General features: G+C 48.5%; 1 protein-coding gene across 1 annotated transcript in view; it reads left to right on the forward strand.

The window, feature by feature from the left end:
- The first annotated feature begins 848 nt into the window (after nucleotides 1-848).
- Nucleotides 849-17,806, forward strand: part of LOC136508386 (ABC transporter G family member 41-like) — a 31,520-nt gene continuing 14,562 nt past the window's right edge. The window contains exons 1-11 of the mRNA XM_066503055.1: nucleotides 849-1,030; nucleotides 6,938-6,989; nucleotides 7,083-7,419; nucleotides 7,494-7,570; nucleotides 7,756-7,809; nucleotides 7,918-8,008; nucleotides 9,474-9,775; nucleotides 10,441-10,722; nucleotides 11,054-11,367; nucleotides 11,753-11,913; nucleotides 12,017-12,120. Of these exons, the coding sequence (XP_066359152.1) occupies nucleotides 849-1,030; nucleotides 6,938-6,989; nucleotides 7,083-7,419; nucleotides 7,494-7,570; nucleotides 7,756-7,809; nucleotides 7,918-8,008; nucleotides 9,474-9,775; nucleotides 10,441-10,722; nucleotides 11,054-11,367; nucleotides 11,753-11,913; nucleotides 12,017-12,120 (1,956 nt within the window). The remainder of the gene's footprint in view (nucleotides 1,031-6,937; nucleotides 6,990-7,082; nucleotides 7,420-7,493; nucleotides 7,571-7,755; nucleotides 7,810-7,917; nucleotides 8,009-9,473; nucleotides 9,776-10,440; nucleotides 10,723-11,053; nucleotides 11,368-11,752; nucleotides 11,914-12,016; nucleotides 12,121-17,806) is intronic.

Consider the following 17,806-nt stretch of genomic DNA (forward strand, 5'->3'; position numbering starts at 1 on the left):
CTTCTTGTTCCATGTTGCAATTTCCTGCAAATGTTTCGCCGCCTCCTCAACAGCCGGTTGTTGGCAACCGCAGCCGCTGAAACAATCACATCCGCGGTAGACAGCTCCAAACTATACACTGTATGTGGATGACTGAATTCGGTAAGCTGTCTGTGTCCTGCACCTGTACAGCAAGTCAGCAATATGCCATTGCCATGTAGGGCAGTTAGAGTTTGGAGCCCCTGCAGCATCCAGGTCTGCACCTGTACATCGATGCCATTGCCATGTACAGACAAAAAGGAGTCAACCCATCCTGCAGCTGCATCTGTATGCCCAAGTCAACATGGCTGCTACTCCTACATATACTATAAGTGGGAGACAAGACAACAGCAAGTGCAGGACGACGACAACGAGTAGTAGGAGGGAGGGCGGCGCGCGCATGCGGATTGTGATGGATCATCAAGACGCCGGCGACCGGCGATGGCGAGGAGCGCCAGCAGCAGCTGGATGATCGTGACGATGAGCAAGACCATGTGCTGTCGTCGCCACCGGAAGAGGATGGAAACCAAGAGCCGCTGGAGATCGACAAGGAATCAGTAGTGCAGCAGCTGCAGGTACCGTTACCGCCGCCGTCGTCGTGGCGGTCTGCGGCGGCCAGCTTCAGGGAGAGCCTGTCCCGCTCCCTCTCCTTCTCCCTCAACGAGCAGGAGAAGGACGACGAGGTTGAGCTGAGATGGGCGGCCGTCGAGAGGCTGCCCACCCTGGACAGGCTCCACACCTCGCTGCAGCAGCTCCATGCAGCGGCGGACAAGGACCAGGACCAGATGAAGGCTCCTCCTGCGCCATGGCAGGCGGTGGACGTGCGCACGATGGGTGCGGCGGAGCGGCGCACGGTGGTGGACACCCTCATCGCCAATATCCACCGGGACAACCTCCGCCTGCTCCACAAGCAGAGGCAGAGGATGGACCGCGTCGGCGTCCGCCCGCCCACGGTGGAGGTGCGCTGGCGCGACGTCCAAGTCGAGGCCGAGTGCCAGGTGGTGCACGGGAAGCCGCTCCCCTGTTAGCAGCAATCGGAGGAGGAAGGAATCAGCTGGAGTTGGAAGGGAAGAATCGGAGCTTAGGAAGGGAGCAGAGCACGGGAACGACCACGGACGAATCTCGATTACTTGAGAAGGGAGTTCATACACTGTTTTCCATCCTCTGCTTTGTTCTCTACACGGCATATAAGCCGACGGTGACTCACGCACACACGCAACGCCCTTGGGCTTCTCTGCCATCGCACCGGCTCACTCGTGGCGCCATTCTGGGCCGAAGAAACGTACACTCCTGGACTTGGGCCGCGCTTGGCGCTCCCTCCTTTCCTGGGCCTTCTTGCCATCGTAGCTTGCCTGATCAGCGTCTGCTGCCGGTTGTTGCACAGGCACAGCGCTGACATTCCCCCCTTCTTGCGCGCCTGGTTGATCCCAGACCAGAGCGCGAGGAAACTGTTGTTGCAGATCAGCGAGCTTCTCCCAGGTTGCCAGTGACTCTGGAAGATGAGTCCACTTGATCAAACCCTGTAGGACCGAAGCCGAACCTTGGCGTAGGTAGCGCCGCTGTAGAATCCTTTCCGGAATGCTCCATACTGAAGATTCTGATGGAGGTTCAGGAGTAACAATCTGCTCGGCACCCACCGCCTTTTTAAGTTGGGAGACGTGAAAAACCGGATGAATGGCAGATGAGGGTGGCAGCTCCAAGCGATACGCCACAGACCCGACCTTGGCAATAACGCGATAAGGTCCAAAGAACCGAAAGGCCAACTTATGATGGGAATGCTCAGCAAGAGAAGATTGGACATACGGTTGGAGCTTGAGGTAGACCCAGTCATTGAGCTCGAATTGCCGTTCGGAGCGGTTCATATCAGCAGTCTTCTTCATACGTTGCTTGGCCCGTAGCAGATGTTGCCTGATCAGCTCGGTGTGAAGAGTTCGATCAGATAGCCAAGAGGTTAGATCAGTGATGGAAGAATTGTGAGCAGCCTCAATTCCGAAGGCACCAGGGGCATAGCCATACATCACTTCAAATGGGGAGCAACCCACTGCAGTGTGGAAGCTAGTATTATACCAGTACTCAGCCAAATCCAACCATCGGCTCCACTGCTTCGGACAGGCATGCGTGTAACAGCGAAGGAAGGTCTCAAGACATTGGTTGACTCGTTCGGTCTGGCCATCGGATTGTGGGTGATAAGCAGTAGACATGCGTAGGTCCACTTTGGCCAACTGGAAGAGCTCCTGCCAAAACTTGCTCGTGAATATGCGGTCCCGGTCCGACACAATGGCTTGGGGCAGGCCGTGAAGCTTGAAGACATTGGAGAAGAAAAGCTTGGCCACGGTACTCGCAGTGAACGGATGCTTCAATCCGAGGAAGTGGGCATACTTAGAAAAGATGTCAACCACGACGAAGATGCAGTTAACAGACCCCGACAAGGGTAACCCTTCAATGAAATCAATTGAGATGATCCGCCAAGCCCGATCTGGAACTGGAAGGGGCTGGAGAAGACCTGGTAACTTGGACCGGTCAGGTTTGGCCTGCTGGCACACTTGACAGCCAGTGACAAAATCGCGCACCTCTGTGTTCATGCCAGTCCAGGCAAAGTATTGCTTGAGGCGTCGGAGAGTGACCGGAATACCCGAATGCCCTCCCATAGGGTTGGAATGCAACTCAGCGATCAATTGGCGCTTAACAGCAGTGTTGGCCCCCACCCACAAACGAGATTTATACCGTAGAAGGCCGTTGAGAAATGTAAAGTGGGGCACCGATTGGCCATCTGCAGTCAGACGTGTGATGATAGATTGTGCCTGCTCATCGGTACTATAGGACTGGATCACCTCAGACAACCAATGGGGTTCAGTTACTGAAAGAGCAGCACAGGAGCTGACTGGATAGCGTGAGAGGGCGTCAGCAGCTCGATTCTCAGCCCCACGTCTGTAGACAATCTTGTAAGATAAGCCCAACAGCTTGGAAAAGACCTTCTGTTGCCAAGGAGTGTGGAGTCGTTGTTCTGTCAGTTGGCTCAAACTCTTTTGATCGGTCAAAATTTGAAACTCGCCGTACTGCAGATAAGCACGCCACTGATCCAGCGCCAAGAGAATAGCCATATACTCTTTTTCGTATGTCGACAACCCCTGGGATCGTGGACCCAAAGCCTTACTGAGAAAAGCCAATGGGTGTCCCCCTTGCATCAGCACCGCGCCAATACCTATGCCGCTGGCGTCAGTCTCCACACAAAATGGTCTGTTGAAATCAGGAAGAGCCAGAACCGGGGCCGAAGTAAGAGCATCTTTCAATGCTTGAAATGAATTGGCTTGGGGTTCAACCCAATGAAAGGGAACACCCTTTTTGAGTAACTCAGTCAATGGCTTAGCAATAACTGCAAAATGCCGGACGAAACGTCTGTAGTAGCCGGCAAGCCCCAAGAAACTGCGCACATCTTTAGCAGACAAAGGCACTGGCCACTGCTGGACTGCGATGACCTTATCAGGATCAGTAGCCACCCCGGCTTCCGAGATGACATGCCCCAGATAACGGAGTTGGCGCTGCAGGAAGGAGCACTTAGAAATCTTGACTTGCCATTTGTCACGGCGGAGGAGCTCTAACACCAAGCGTAGGTGGACGAGATGTTCTTCACGAGTCTTGCTGAAAATAAGGATGTCATCAAAGAAAACCAGAACGCATTTGCGAAGCAGCGGCTGTAACGTGGTGTTCATTGCCTTAAGAAAGGTGGCTGGAGCTCCAGATAACCCAAAAGCCATCACCCGGAACTCATATTGCCCCGAATGGGTCTGGAACGCCGTCTTGGGTTCTTCTCCAGGACGCAAACGGATCTGATGGTAGCCGGCAGTCAGGTCCAGAGAAGAAAACCAGGAAGCGCCCTGTAACTCGTCCAGCAATTCCTCAATTACCGGTACTGGGTACTTGCACTTAGCTGTTATGGCGTTCAACTGACGGAAATCCACACAGAAGCGGAACGAGCCGTCTTTCTTTTTGACCAAGAGCACCGCAGACGAAAAGGGGCTGTTGCTTGGCTGGATAAGGCCTGAATGCAGCATCTCTGAAACCTGACGTTCAATCTCCGTCTTGACCGCGGGAGGGTAACGGTAAGGCCGAACCTGCACTGGAGTGGCACCAGCAACCAAAGGAATCTCGTGGTCACAGTGGCGGGCTGGGGGATAGCCTTGGGGCGGGTCAAAGACATCCTTGAACTCAGACAATAGAGTTGCCAATTCTAGTGGAACAGAGGATGAGCTGGCGCCTACCCCGTCGGCCTGCACGGTTGTGATCTGTAAAACAGCACCCACGGGAAGAGAGTCTAACTGGCCTTGCAATTGCATCGGAGCACCGGCATAGGTGATAGTCATCCACTTATATCGCCAATCAATCTCCATAGGGCTATGCGCCGCGAGCCAATCCATGCCCACAATGAGGTCGTACTGAGATAGGGGCAGGACTTTGGCCACGGAAACAAAAGAGCACTGCTGTACTGACCACTGCAAGTGCTTGAATTCTGTATCACACCATAACTGAGAACCATTGGCCACCATCACTCGGGTGGGATGAGGACAATCAGAACGGCCTTGAAGGTGAGCTGCAAGTGAAGCACTGACAAATGTATTGGAGCTGCCAGAATCCAATAAGATACGGACCTGCCTGCCCTGGACTTCACCGCTGAACTGCATTGTACTAGTAGAATCGCGATCGGACACTGCTGCTGAAGAAAGGGTCATGAACAGCTGAGCATCGGCATCGGAATCCTCTGGCGCCGGTTGGTTATCAGAATCATCACCATGACAGAGATCCCACACTTCCTGGAGTACGTGCAGCTGAATTTGCTCAGGACAGCGATGGTCGCGAGACCATTTCTCGCCGCACCTGATGCAGAGGCCGCGGGCTCGACGATAGTCGCGCAGGGTGTTGAGCTTGGCGTCGACTCCGCGCCCGCGACGGCCATCATCACCCACCACAGCGCCCGCCGCACGCTCTTGACGTTCATTGCGCCCAGCTGGTACCAGCGGAGGAGGTGGCGCGCGTGGTGGTAGCTTGGCCCACTGGTACGCGTCCGGACGACGCAATTCTTTCTTCTTCGACGAGTCCAGCATTTCCTCCTGCAACAATGCGAGAACCATGGCAGTATCCAAAGTACCAGGGCGCTGCATATGAACAACAGTACGAATCTCGTCGCGCAATCCATCAACAAAGCGCATAGCATAGTAGATGGGGTCAGTGTTTTTGCCATAAGCTATTAAGCCATCAACGATAGAAGTGAATTTGTCAGCATAGTCCTGCACGCTACTCGACTGCCTGATGTGAAATAACTGACGGATAAGCAGTTCATGCTGGTCTTTGCCAAAGCGTTCCATCACTAAGGCAGAGAATTGTGGCCAAGACATTCTGGAAACTTGCTGCTCAACAGCGGGAAACCAGCGCGCGGCGGCTCCTGTGAGATGCATCGTGGATACCTTGATCCAGCGACGCGGAGCCACCTCGTACATCTCAAAATAATCAGTGCAGTTGCGAAGCCAGAGACGTGGATTTTCACCATCAAATTTGGGAAAATTCAGTTTAGGGAGTTTGTCATGAGATGGGTTAGGATCCCAGAGCTCGGGTGCCTCATGTGTGCGCAACCCCAGTGTCACCCCATCCTGACCCGTATCCAGCATGGAACCAGAATATGATCTACGCAGGGCAAAAGCCGGACTAGGAAGGGACTGCGGATGAGGGTGGGTATAGGGAGGGAAGTGACTGTGCGTACCCTTGACCGGGGACAGAGTTTGGAACTCGAATCCCCAATGATGGTGCTCGACGCCGTGCCCGACCAACGGGCCATTAACCGTGGGGCCGGTGGAGAAGGACACTCCCGCCGCGGTCCCCGTTGGAGGAGGTTTGGTTGAACACGACGCTCCCGTCATGGTCATCACGGAAGGTAGCTTGCCGAACTGCCTGCCTGCCGCGGCCGTGGACATCACCGGCGGAGACAGGACGCCCGACGCAGCGCTTGGAGCTGCATCCATCGCCGCACGGCTCACCGTCTTGCGCAAGGCCGTCATCTCCTCCCGCATCTGACCAACAACCTCCTCAGACTTGCGGATGGCACCGATCTCGGCGCGGAGGTCTTTCACGGACTCATCGACAGTGGGCTTCCATTCGTCGAACACCTTCGCTGCATCCTCCAGGCGACCGAAGCGATCGGAGATTGTGCGCTCCACGGCACCGATGCGGGGGCCCAGCGACAAATTGACCGCCGTGATGCTGCCTTCGAGAGCTGTCTGCATGGATTTCATCTCATCCAACATCAGCTTGAAGTTGGGCTCCATGGCTCCCAGATTTCGGCGGAAACGAGTGAAATGGTCGTGATCTATTTGGTGGGGCTCCAGGGTAGGGATGGGTGGGCAACAACCTTCGATTCACGCCGACCGGACCAGCCTCGGATCGGACCTATGGTTCACGCGATTCCTCACCGGAGTGAGGATTCAGCGATCCGCTGCCGACGGGGGTTACGATCCCAGATCAAGGCGAGAACGAGGTTAGCGCCGAGGAAGGTGGCTCCGAGTACCAATTGTTAGCAGCAATCGGAGGAGGAAGGAATCAGCTGGAGTTGGAAGGGAAGAATCGGAGCTTAGGAAGGGAGCAGAGCACGGGAACGACCACGGACGAATCTCGATTACTTGAGAAGGGAGTTCATACACTGTTTTCCATCCTCTGCTTTGTTCTCTACACGGCATATAAGCCGACGGTGACTCACGCACACACGCAACGCCCTTGGGCTTCTCTGCCATCGCACCGGCTCACCCGTGGCGCCATTCTGGGCCGAAGAAACGTACACTCCTGGACTTGGGCCGCGCTTGGCGCTCCCTCCTTTCCTGGGCCTTCTTGCCATCGTAGCTTGCCTGATCAGCGTCTGCTGCCGGTTGTTGCACAGGCACAGCGCTGACATCCCCACCCTCTGGAACGCCGTCGTCTCCAGCCTCTCTGTACGTGTTCTTTCCATCGGCGCTCGGCCGGCCCAGCTCTCTCCTTTCTCTCTCTTCTGCGGCGTCCATTACGTTGTCCATTGATTCCATCAGGTGGTGAGCACCATGCTGGGCCTCAACCGCCAGCAAGAGGCCAGGGTGCGCATCCTCCACGGCGTCAGCGGCGTCGTCAAGCCGTCCAGGCTGACGCTCCTCCTGGGACCCCCTGGCTGCGGCAAGTCCACACTCCTCAAGGCGCTCGCAGGGAAGCTCAACGCCACCAGTCTCAAGGTGACAGGAGAGATAGAGTACAATGGCGTGGAGCTGAGTGGCTTCGTTCCGGAGAAGACGGCGGCTTACATCGACCAATACGACCTTCATGTCCCTGAGATGACTGTCAGAGAGACCATCGACTTCTCTGCAAGATTCCAGGGCGTTGGCAACAGAGCAGGTAATGTCTCCAGATCAAATTATTAACTGGTGAGCACCACTCACTCTCACTACCATTGTATCTTATTTTCTCAGAGATCATGAAGGAGGTGATTAGAAGGGAGAAGGAGGCCGGCATTACCCCTGACCCTGACGTCGACACTTACATGAAGGTAAACCACCACTAGTAGTTTATCAATTATATATCATGCATGTTTTTCCAATGCAAGTGCCCACATCATTTTTATATAGTTTACTTAACTTTTTTCATTGTCTAACTATAACCAGCAAATTATGCATGCATGTGCACAGATTCTACTCCAATTCTAACGGGCATTATTGTATCTTAATTTCATAGGCGATATCTGTGGAAGGTTTAGAAAGGAGCATGCAAACAGACTACATTATGAAGGTACGCTACTATAGACGTACAGTACAATTGTCGCCTGAGGATACATATGCATGCTCTTGGTGTTGGTGGCCCACCGTATATATGAATAAGCTCTTCCTCTATTGACAGATTATGGGACTTGACATATGTGCTGACATAATGGTGGGAGATGCAATGAGAAGAGGTATTTCAGGCGGTGAGAAGAAGAGACTTACCACAGGTGATTCCACGACTCAAATTATTTGAGGGCGTCCCAACTACAATTATGTAGGGATTGAATTTCTTCTTCTTGAGTTCGAGGGATCCCCCATATATGCATTGCAAACAGGACATAGAAGTTTTAAGCGCCCTCTAGAAACGTAGGAGGTTCACAGGAATTGTATATCTAAATTTTATAAGAATTAGTTCAATTTCACATGAAAAACGTAGGATTTAACGCCCGCGTGGGGGGCAAGGGACTTTGATGCCCTTTTTGGTGAATAACATATGATGCTGAGAAGCACCAGCCTCCTGGACATGGATATCGTGCTTTTGGACCCTCCAGTATCTAATATATCGGTTCTAGGTTTGATGTATGTGCATATCACGTTTGTGGCATGTTCCCTCTTATTCATTGTGGGACTAGGGAGGATTCCAAAAAGGACTTAGGGTTGCTGCTAGTACGGCAGTACTTAACTAATAGAGTAGACACTGTTTTGGTGGACTTATTACTTGTGTACCAAGTTAACATGTCGGTTTGCCAAAATCACATTTCAACATTATCTATATTATTATATAATCCTGAGAGCATTTCCAATAGATTACTTATCTCATCCCAATACTAAAAAACTACTAGATTACTTATCCTCTCCCCAATATAAAAAACACTTAAGTAACTACCAAAAACCACAGCCATCGATCGTTGTTCTTGCCACGTGGACTTTTCCGACAAGCCGGTGCCATTGTTTTGCCATGGAGGACAACTACACATGAGTCATTCACCATTGCCCGTCAATCGAGCGCCACAAACATGAATCATGCACCGGCGGTAGCCAATGTTGCCTACAGACTCAATCACGGGGCGGGTGGTGGATCCGTGCATGACGGAGCGCGACACCAGCAACCAACCTAGCTGCTTCCCCACGCTCGGGGCTTAGTGACAAACCCGCTTCCCCATGCCGGCGACCAACCTGCTCCCTTGCATATCTAGTCATAGGGGAGTTCGAAGCTGGCGGATCCAGTTATATGGGGGAGCTCGAAGCGCGTGATGACAACCTCGAGGAGCAGGAGCAGCTTTTGCTTCGCAACAAAGGCACGAGACGAAGCAACCGGTGCAGTCGTTGTCGTGCCTGGCATTCTCGGCGCCACTGGAGCTGGGGAACCAAGAGAGGTGGTAGAGACTAGAGGGCAGTGGAATGGCGTCGGGCCTCGGGAGCAAGGAAGGGAGAGGAAACGATGATTTTGGAAGTAGACACATAAATGACACGTGGGTTTCAGATGTCAGGGCAGATATAGGGTACCGGGTTTTGGTAGTCTGTTGGATGTGGGAAAGAAAAAACTACATTACTAATAATGAGAGAGAACCTATATTCAGTTTTAGGGGATGGAGGATAAGTAATCTGTTGGAGATGCTCCGACGTCAGTAACTAAATTTAGTTGACTCAATTGAGGATGCTTGTTCCATTACTGAAGATTCTGTCTTACAGGAGAAATGATAGTTGGACCCTCAAAAGCACTCTTCATGGATGAAATATCAACTGGGTTGGATAGCTCCACAACATTTCAAATTATTTCTTGCCTCCAACAGTTGGCTCATATCTCAGAGTCTACCATACTAGTCTCACTTCTTCAACCAGCACCAGAGACGTATGAGCTTTTTGATGATATTATCTTGATGGCTGAAGGAAAAATTGTATACCATGGATCTAAGAGTTGCATTATGAGTTTCTTTGAATCATGTGGATTCAAGTGCCCTGATAGGAAAGGCTTTGCTGACTTTCTCCAAGAGGTAAATATACAAAATTGGTTATGTAAAAACAAGTAGCATCATAATTAGCAGTTTCTATTACATTTCCTATAGCATTGCTTGTTCATAACACTTGTTGGGGGCATGGCATAATGCATTTAACAAAAAATATGTCTCCCACTAGAACAAACGAGAGTATATGGAACATGTATCTTTGTCTCTCTACATCCTACAAGGGAGAGTTGTGTCTTGACCATTGACCTTCAACACCAGAATCCCGTCCTCTATCTCATTTGGTTTACAAGATTGGCCATATACTGACAGTCTTGATTGAGGAAACAATCCGAATATCTATAGCTTTTGCAAACTCTAACAGAATCATCCTGTTTATGCAGTAATGCAAAAGGCCAACCTTGCATGCCAAACTTTATCTACTTTCATTTTTTGCAATATGCAGAATAGCTAAACTAGACATTTAGGTTGACACAGTGTTCTTAATAACTACTATTTATGTGGGCATATGTCTCAAGTTTCACTGTTTGTGTAACGTACAAAGGAGTAATATCTATAGTTTGTGAACTGTCATGAAAAATTGTAAAAAATGTACATATGAAGCAATAATCAAGTATAGATTAAACTATATATTAGGGTAATAGATTAACTTCGTTAGAAGCTAGGAATTCTTATTCTTCCATACTTATATATAGGTCTTATCGGAAAAGGATCAACAACAATATTGGAGCCGCGGTGGAGAATCATACAATTTTGTTACCATTGACCAGTTCTGTGACAAGTTCAAAGTGTCTCAAATTGGCCAGAACCTTGCTGGGGAGATTTCAAAGCCTTATGACAAATCAAAAGGGCATACAAATGCCTTGTCCTGTAGTATCTACTCGTTATCCAAGTGGGAACTCCTCAAAGCATGTTTCGCAAGGGAGCGTCTCCTCATGAAACGAAATGCCTTCATCTACATAGCAAAAATTGTTCAGGTAAGCCACATAGAAATGATAATTTGTAGAAAACATTGTCGATAAATACAAATTGTTGAACATACAGATTTAGTATTATTAAACAAATATAAAGACTAATCACCTAATTTTGTAGTTCCACATGATTCACATGGAACTAAATATTGATGATCATAAGCACACACTTCCTACTCAATTTGATAGTTAAGAATTTTCATTACATGTGCTTATATGAACTACTTAACTACACTTTTATGGTGTAAAGTATGTCTTACAGTTGACATGAACTAAGGTATGATTTTACATTTTCTTAGTGCGCCCACTAGCAATTAATAGTTCACTATTACCACAGATTGCACTACTTGCTGCTATTACTGGGACGGTATTTTTGCACACGCATATGGGTGTTGATAGAGTTCTTGCTAACTATTACATGGGTTCACTATTCTTTGCACTGATCCTGCTGATGGTGAGTGGATTCCCTGAGCTTTCTATGGTAGTTAGCAGACTTCCAGTCTTCTACAAACAAAGAGACTGCTACTTCTATCCTGCATGGGCTTATGCAGTACCGGCTTTTATCCTAAAGGTTCCAATCTCTTTAGTTGAGTCAATAGCTTGGACATCACTATCTTACTTCCTCATTGGCTATACTCCCGAGGCATCCAGGTAGGAATTACAATTTTGTTATGACTAATTTAATCACATAATTTTTCTGTTATCAACTTTGGTAATAATGCTTGTGTGTCAACATTTTATCTGCATAAGCTTCTCTAATAAAGAGGTAAATCATGCATCTCATGTTTTTTTGTGACTATCATGCATCTCATGTGTGTACATATTTATGCGCATTTCCCCTAGTCTAGCCAAAAGAAGCGTTGGGTAGATTCTTTAACTAACTTTTCAGTGACCCCTGTTGAGGTCAATTATATATAAGTTCTTTAGGCCTTATTTAGCTCTAGGTTTCTAAGATTCAGTTACTAAGTTTGCTAAAAAAATTAAGAGATTCATTTATAGATCTGTATGTTCTGACACACTCCATTTGTGTCCGTAGATTCTTACATCACCTTCTTATCCTCTTCCTAATCCACACTGGAGCATTGTCGATGTTTAGATGTGTCGCCTCTTACTGCCAAACAATGGTGACTGGTGTAGTGGGTGGTACAGTGGCACTTCTACTCATCCTTCTATTTGGGGGTTTCCTCATTCCTCATTGTAAGACATTCCCATGTTTTCATGAATTTGTACTTCAAGCAAGATATTGGCCTACAACTATTGAACACAAACTGCTAACACATTTTGTGTCAAATTGCTACAGCATCCATGCCTAATTGGCTGAAATGGGGATTTTGGCTTTCACCATTATCGTACGCTGAGATAGGTTTAACTGAAAACGAGTTCTTAGCACCAAGATGGATAAAGGTAAACTTTGACATAAAGAATTTGTACCACCAATTGTGCACTCCATAAGAAAATCATTCCCCTTGTTCCTTGGAAGCATGCCATATTTTCTTATACAATATTTGTGTTTTTTACTTCAGTTTACTACCTTGTTAGCAGAACTTGCAAGCGAGGTATACACATGGAATTAGTAGATTGATTATCAGAGTACATGGTGCATGTTTATGTATGCAAGGATATTCTAGGGTTGGCTTAAAGAATTAGAACCAACCACAAAGATCCTTGCCTATCTCAAATAAGTCTACACTTCCCAAAGGTGTGCATGGGACTCTAGCTAGGTCCACGATAGCACAAGCGATGTATGCTCGACTCTAAGTCCATGGCTTTAGTGAAGATATCAGGGTGCTGTGGAGAAGGCATCCCTTTAGTAAAAATATCAGGGTGTTACGATAAAGTAGGAACGCGTGGAATACATGAACAAGCAGACAAAGAGCAACTCTCTCATGAACAAAATGAAGATCAAACTCCGTAGTCTTGTTGTGCTAACATTGAATGGGGTTGGAGGACATGTAGACAATGCTGATGTTGTCATATGTAACACCCAAAAATTTGAATTCTTTTTAAGATAGTGAATTTGATTTAAATATGCAATTATACGCGCATTTCAAATTTAGGAAATAATATTTCTTTTATGAAATTAAAAGAAAATGCAAGAATAGAAACATGTGATGCATTCATGCTATTGCGTATTTATTTCTGTGACGGGTGGTTTTGTTCAAATGCTAAAAGATCTTAAAAACCTTTTGAAATTGAGTTTGAAAATTTTATTTGTAAAAAGAAAAAGGAAAATTTCCTTCCATTCCTCCCTTCCTCAGATTCGGCCCGCTGGCTTTTCTTTTTTTTTTCCGCTGGCCCAGCTCCTTCCCGCGGCCCAGCACCGCAGCCAGCAGCCCAGCTCACCTTCCCTCCCCCGCTCGGCCCAGCCACGCGCTCAGCCCAGCCCAGCAGCCGCGCGCTCCGCGTCGGCCTGGCAACTGCCGCCGTGCCCTCCTCCTTCCCTTAGTCGTTGACCGCACGGCCCCACGCATCAGCTCCGCCCCCTTCCTTCGGCAACCGCCCGCTCAAGCCGCTGCGCAACCGCGCCCACGTCGCGCGTCGTGGGAGTCCTCCCGTTGCCTCGGCCTCGTTAAAAGGCAGCCGAGCCCCCCCCCCCCTTGCGCGCCCCTGCTGCTCTGCTCCGTTTTCGCCTCGTCCCGGCCGAAACTGCCGCACGGAGGAGCCCCGCCGATCTCCGACCTCGCCGTCCGCGTCGCCGTCGTCTCCGAGCCGTCCCCACCTCTGTTTCTCGCCCGTGGTGAGCTCGCCGTGACCCCCTCTCTCTCCCCATGCGATTCATTTTGCGTTTCGTGATTTGTATCGCCCAATCCGCGAGCGCCGTGAGCTCTTGGCCGTCGGCCATGGCGGCCGCCGCTCCAACCTTCTCCTCCGGCCGTCGTGATGGCCTGGGCGAGTTCCCCTCCTCCCTAGCTTTCTCCCGGTGCCTCCGGATTTCCGAACCATGGCCCCTAGCCCCGGAACCGCGCGCGCCTGTGAGCTTCACGCCGCCGGCCATGGCTTGCCTCGCCGGAGTCACTGTTCCGGCCGGCCAAAACCCCCCAGGCTAATCCGAACCGTCCGATCTGGATCTAACGGCCGAAAATAGAAGATACCCCTTCGGGGGTAAATTTGCTAAAGGGCCCCTGGATTTTTTCTAAGTCCTAACCCGCCGTCCTTAGCGTATTTCACTGAATGTGCAAACCCGTTTAGAAAACGTAAACTTCGCTGTTTAAGTCAAAAGTACGCTTTCAGTATTTACAGAAATGCCATTCGAACTGTTTCGCTTATAGAATGGTCGTTTTAACTCTGAATTGATCCATTCAAATCGCGTTAGCTTCGTAATTTCATAAGCTGCATGTTGGAGCTACTGTTAGTCAAGTTTGGAACTTTTTTAATTTCATGATTAGAATTAATTAAATATAGGGCTTTTGGAAAACCCGTTTTAATCATAATTTTCGCATTTTAGCTCCGTTTTTCGTGAACTTCGCATTGACGTGATCGTAGCGAAACGTAGATTAGTTTTACAAACATTTTATTTTGATTTCAATACTGTTGGTGTACTGTTCTAATGATAGGAGTGTTTGCCTTGCATGAATGCTTTTGGAATGTTGTATGTTGCCGTGTTGGTCGCGTTCAGACGGTGAGGAAAACGTTGGAGACCAAGAACTCTTCGACGACCAGCAGGACCAGCACGAGTTTGTGAACCAAGGCAAGTATAACATGGGCCTTCCTTGATGTCCTATTTCACTTTAATCAATTACTCATTTGCATGTGTCTAAATTTGATACCCGTAAGGACATTCTAGTGATTGATATCCTGTTTCTTGTCTCCTATGGGTTAAATGCATATGGGTAGATGGCTAGTGCTCTAACTGAACATGATATACATATTGATGAATGATACTATGGAACAAAGTGAGTAACATGAATTATAACAACTGTTCCATAGGGCGAAAGTGCAAATGACCTTCGTTCATGTTGCTCCCGGCCCTCCATAAGGACTTATCTGTCGGCAAAAGCTGGGACTGACAGTGCAACCGGGAGAGTCATATGGCTCTGACTTTAGCTCAGTAATAGGATCTTTCCTAACCAGTTAGAGGTTACCTTTTTGGCGCAAATGGGGCTTGCCACTTTGGGTATAGGGCTGCCTTTGTTCCTATGAGTATAGCCGCGATGGATTTGTGCCATAGGAAAGGGGGGTCCCTACATCTGCCTGCCAAGGAAACCTAGCGGCCATAACTTGTTAGGGAAACCTATGAAATGGCTTCATAGTGTACCCTGTCCGTTCACCTTGGAAGTGACATGGGAGTAATTAACCCGGGCATATGGGGATCACGACTCGCGGTGAATGTGCACCACCTCTGCAGAGGGTAACAAACTGTTATAACAGCCGTGCTCACGGTTACGAGCGGCCCAGAAAACTCACAGAATAATTGGATGCTTGTTGACGATCAATTAAGTTGATCTATGATGAATTATGGTAATCTTGACCCCGTTATATGTTCTTATGGAAATTAATTGGGAGCTTAAGCATAACTTGATAATACTTGAGAATAAAAGTTTGACCTACTAAAAATGCTAACTGCAGTAAACCAGAGTCTATCCTTTTGAGCTTCATAACCCCATGTTAGCTTGCTAAGTACGGAATGTACTTACACTTGTTTATTTTTTTTACTTGGATAAAAATCCCGGATGGGTAACAGATGACAACGGGTATGAGGATTTCCCGGAGGATTATTAGGCTTGTGGTCAACCAGTTGACCTTCCCTGTGATGCCGGCCAGGAGAGTTCATTCTATTTTTATTATTCCGCTGTGATGTATGAGACTAAGTTCGATTATAACTCTGATGTATGTGACACTGTGATGATACTATTGTAATTTGTCAGCTTGTGTGTGTGATTGAATCCTGGGCACACACGAGTTTAGTGCATTCAATTTTATCCTTAAAATTGGGTGTGACAAATTGGTATCAGAGCCGTGTTGACTGTAGGACGCAAGCCTAGTTAGAAAAAGGTCGTTTTAGCAGCTTTGCTCCTCTGGTTTCTTGCTTACTGACTTATCCTTGTTATTTTATTAAAACATTTATGCTTTTCATACCTTAATCTATTATTTAAAATTGTTGATTCTAATTTCATCTCACTTTAAATCTATAGATGTCTCATAATCCGAAGACTGCTCGACTCAGCACCGCCGGCTATCGTGCCATGTTCACCCCGCGTGCCCCACCAGCGGAGAGGGAGATTGTGATCATCTCCGACGACGAGGAGATGGCCACACCGACGCCTACACCTACTCCTACACCAGTCGCTGTGCCCATCTACCCCGTGGTAGCTACACCTGAGGAGTCGACGGCTACTTCCCCCACACCTGCACCCACCCCAGCTGCCCCCGTGGAGGACGATGAGATTGGCTGGAAGTGCAAGTACTACTTCAAGCCAGCTCCAGAGACAGCCTACTACCACACTCTTCTCACCCATGTGCTGGACGACTACTTCCCCGACTTGCACGCCTCCATCAGCTATCACTGCGCCGAGTACAAGCACCCATTGGAGGCTACCTTCTGGAAGGTAGAGCTGGTGGTCACCGCATGGAATGATATCATCAATGGACATGAGGTGGAGACTGTCCACAGTGCCCCTGCCAGGAGAGCCCATGCTTTGGATGGCATGGAGGATGCAGCACAGAATGCCTACATCCACTACCATGGTCGTCGCTTCGAGGCCATGAGGGAGGATCGCTTTAGGTTCCTTCCTCGAAATGATCATGAGGGTGTTTGGCAAGTTTTGGCTCCACCAGAGAATGACCCAACTCTGGAGGCAACGGTGCAGCATGTCCACGCTATGCAGGGAGTGGATGATGAGATCAAAGGAGAACTACGTGCATCTCAGAGGGCGCAGAGACGTCTGCAGAAACAAGTGGATGAACTTCGAGCACAGCTGGGACAGCCTTCCATCTACAAGAAGAAGCGCCGTTCTTTCACCATGATTGACACCGCTCCATAGGTGTTAGGTGCCTTGATCTAGATTACCACGTCGTTAGTTCGTGTCCTTATTTAGTCTTGTTGGTCTTGTGAACTTGGTTGTTTAGATGTTTGATTTGTGAACTTGGTTGAGTTGGTATTTTGCTTGATTGCTGGAAGTTTGTGGGCATGTCCACAACTTCCTTAGATTGGAACTTTAAATTTTAGAATGAAATCTTAATGCAGAAGTATCATTTTATCTTATCTCTGCTGTGCTGACTTCTGGAGCAGCCTGTGTTCTTTATCTGGTAACTCGAAATCTGGGATGATAAAAATTCTGAAATTTTTGTGGAGATAACTAGACCTCTGTATCTTTCAAGTGTCTTTGGAATCACGTCAATAGCTATTCAGGTTTGGGAGATCTAATTGGCACAAGTTGATGTTCCTGCGCTGTCTGGAACTCAGAACAGTTTCGGTTTAGCTCTATTTTTGACTAGGTGTGAGTTCGAATCTGTAAAAGTGGTCTAAATGAAAGTTGTAGCTGATGTCCTAAGCTTTCTAACGAATCTTGGTGCACCTCTGTTGGATCTCTGAAACTCGAGTTATAACAGTTTTACTGAACTGCCGAATTTGAGTCTTGCCCAGAAAAATTTCAGCATTGCTTCATATCTCTTGTAAGTTCTCTATAATTGGAAAAATCTCTAAATTTTGCACATTTGTTGGACAACAGATGGCCGCAAGAGGAGGAAGAGGCAGAGGCCGTGGTCGTGGGCGTGATGCTCTTATGAATCCACCACCGCCACCTGTGACCATGGAGCAGATCTTGGGAATGCAAGCGCAGCTGATGCAAGCTATGATGCAGCGTTTGGACAATGAACATGCAAGAGGTCCACCGCCTGTCCAGGTTAGAGATAAGCGTGGAGAGTTTATGAAAGGTCGTCCACCGGTGTTCACACATGCCACAGACCCTATGGAGGCCGATGATTGGTTGCGTGCTGTGGAGAAACAACTGAACATAGCACAATGCAATGACCTGGAGAAAGTGTTATATGCTTCCGGGCAAATCCAAGGAGCTGCTCAGGATTGGTGGGAATCATTTCAGTTTGGACGTCCCAACAATACTCCTGATATCACTTGGCAGGAATTTAAGGA

The sequence above is a fragment of the Miscanthus floridulus genome, chromosome 15, assembly GCF_019320115.1.
Source record: "Miscanthus floridulus cultivar M001 chromosome 15, ASM1932011v1, whole genome shotgun sequence".
Lineage (NCBI taxonomy): Eukaryota > Viridiplantae > Streptophyta > Magnoliopsida > Poales > Poaceae > Miscanthus > Miscanthus floridulus.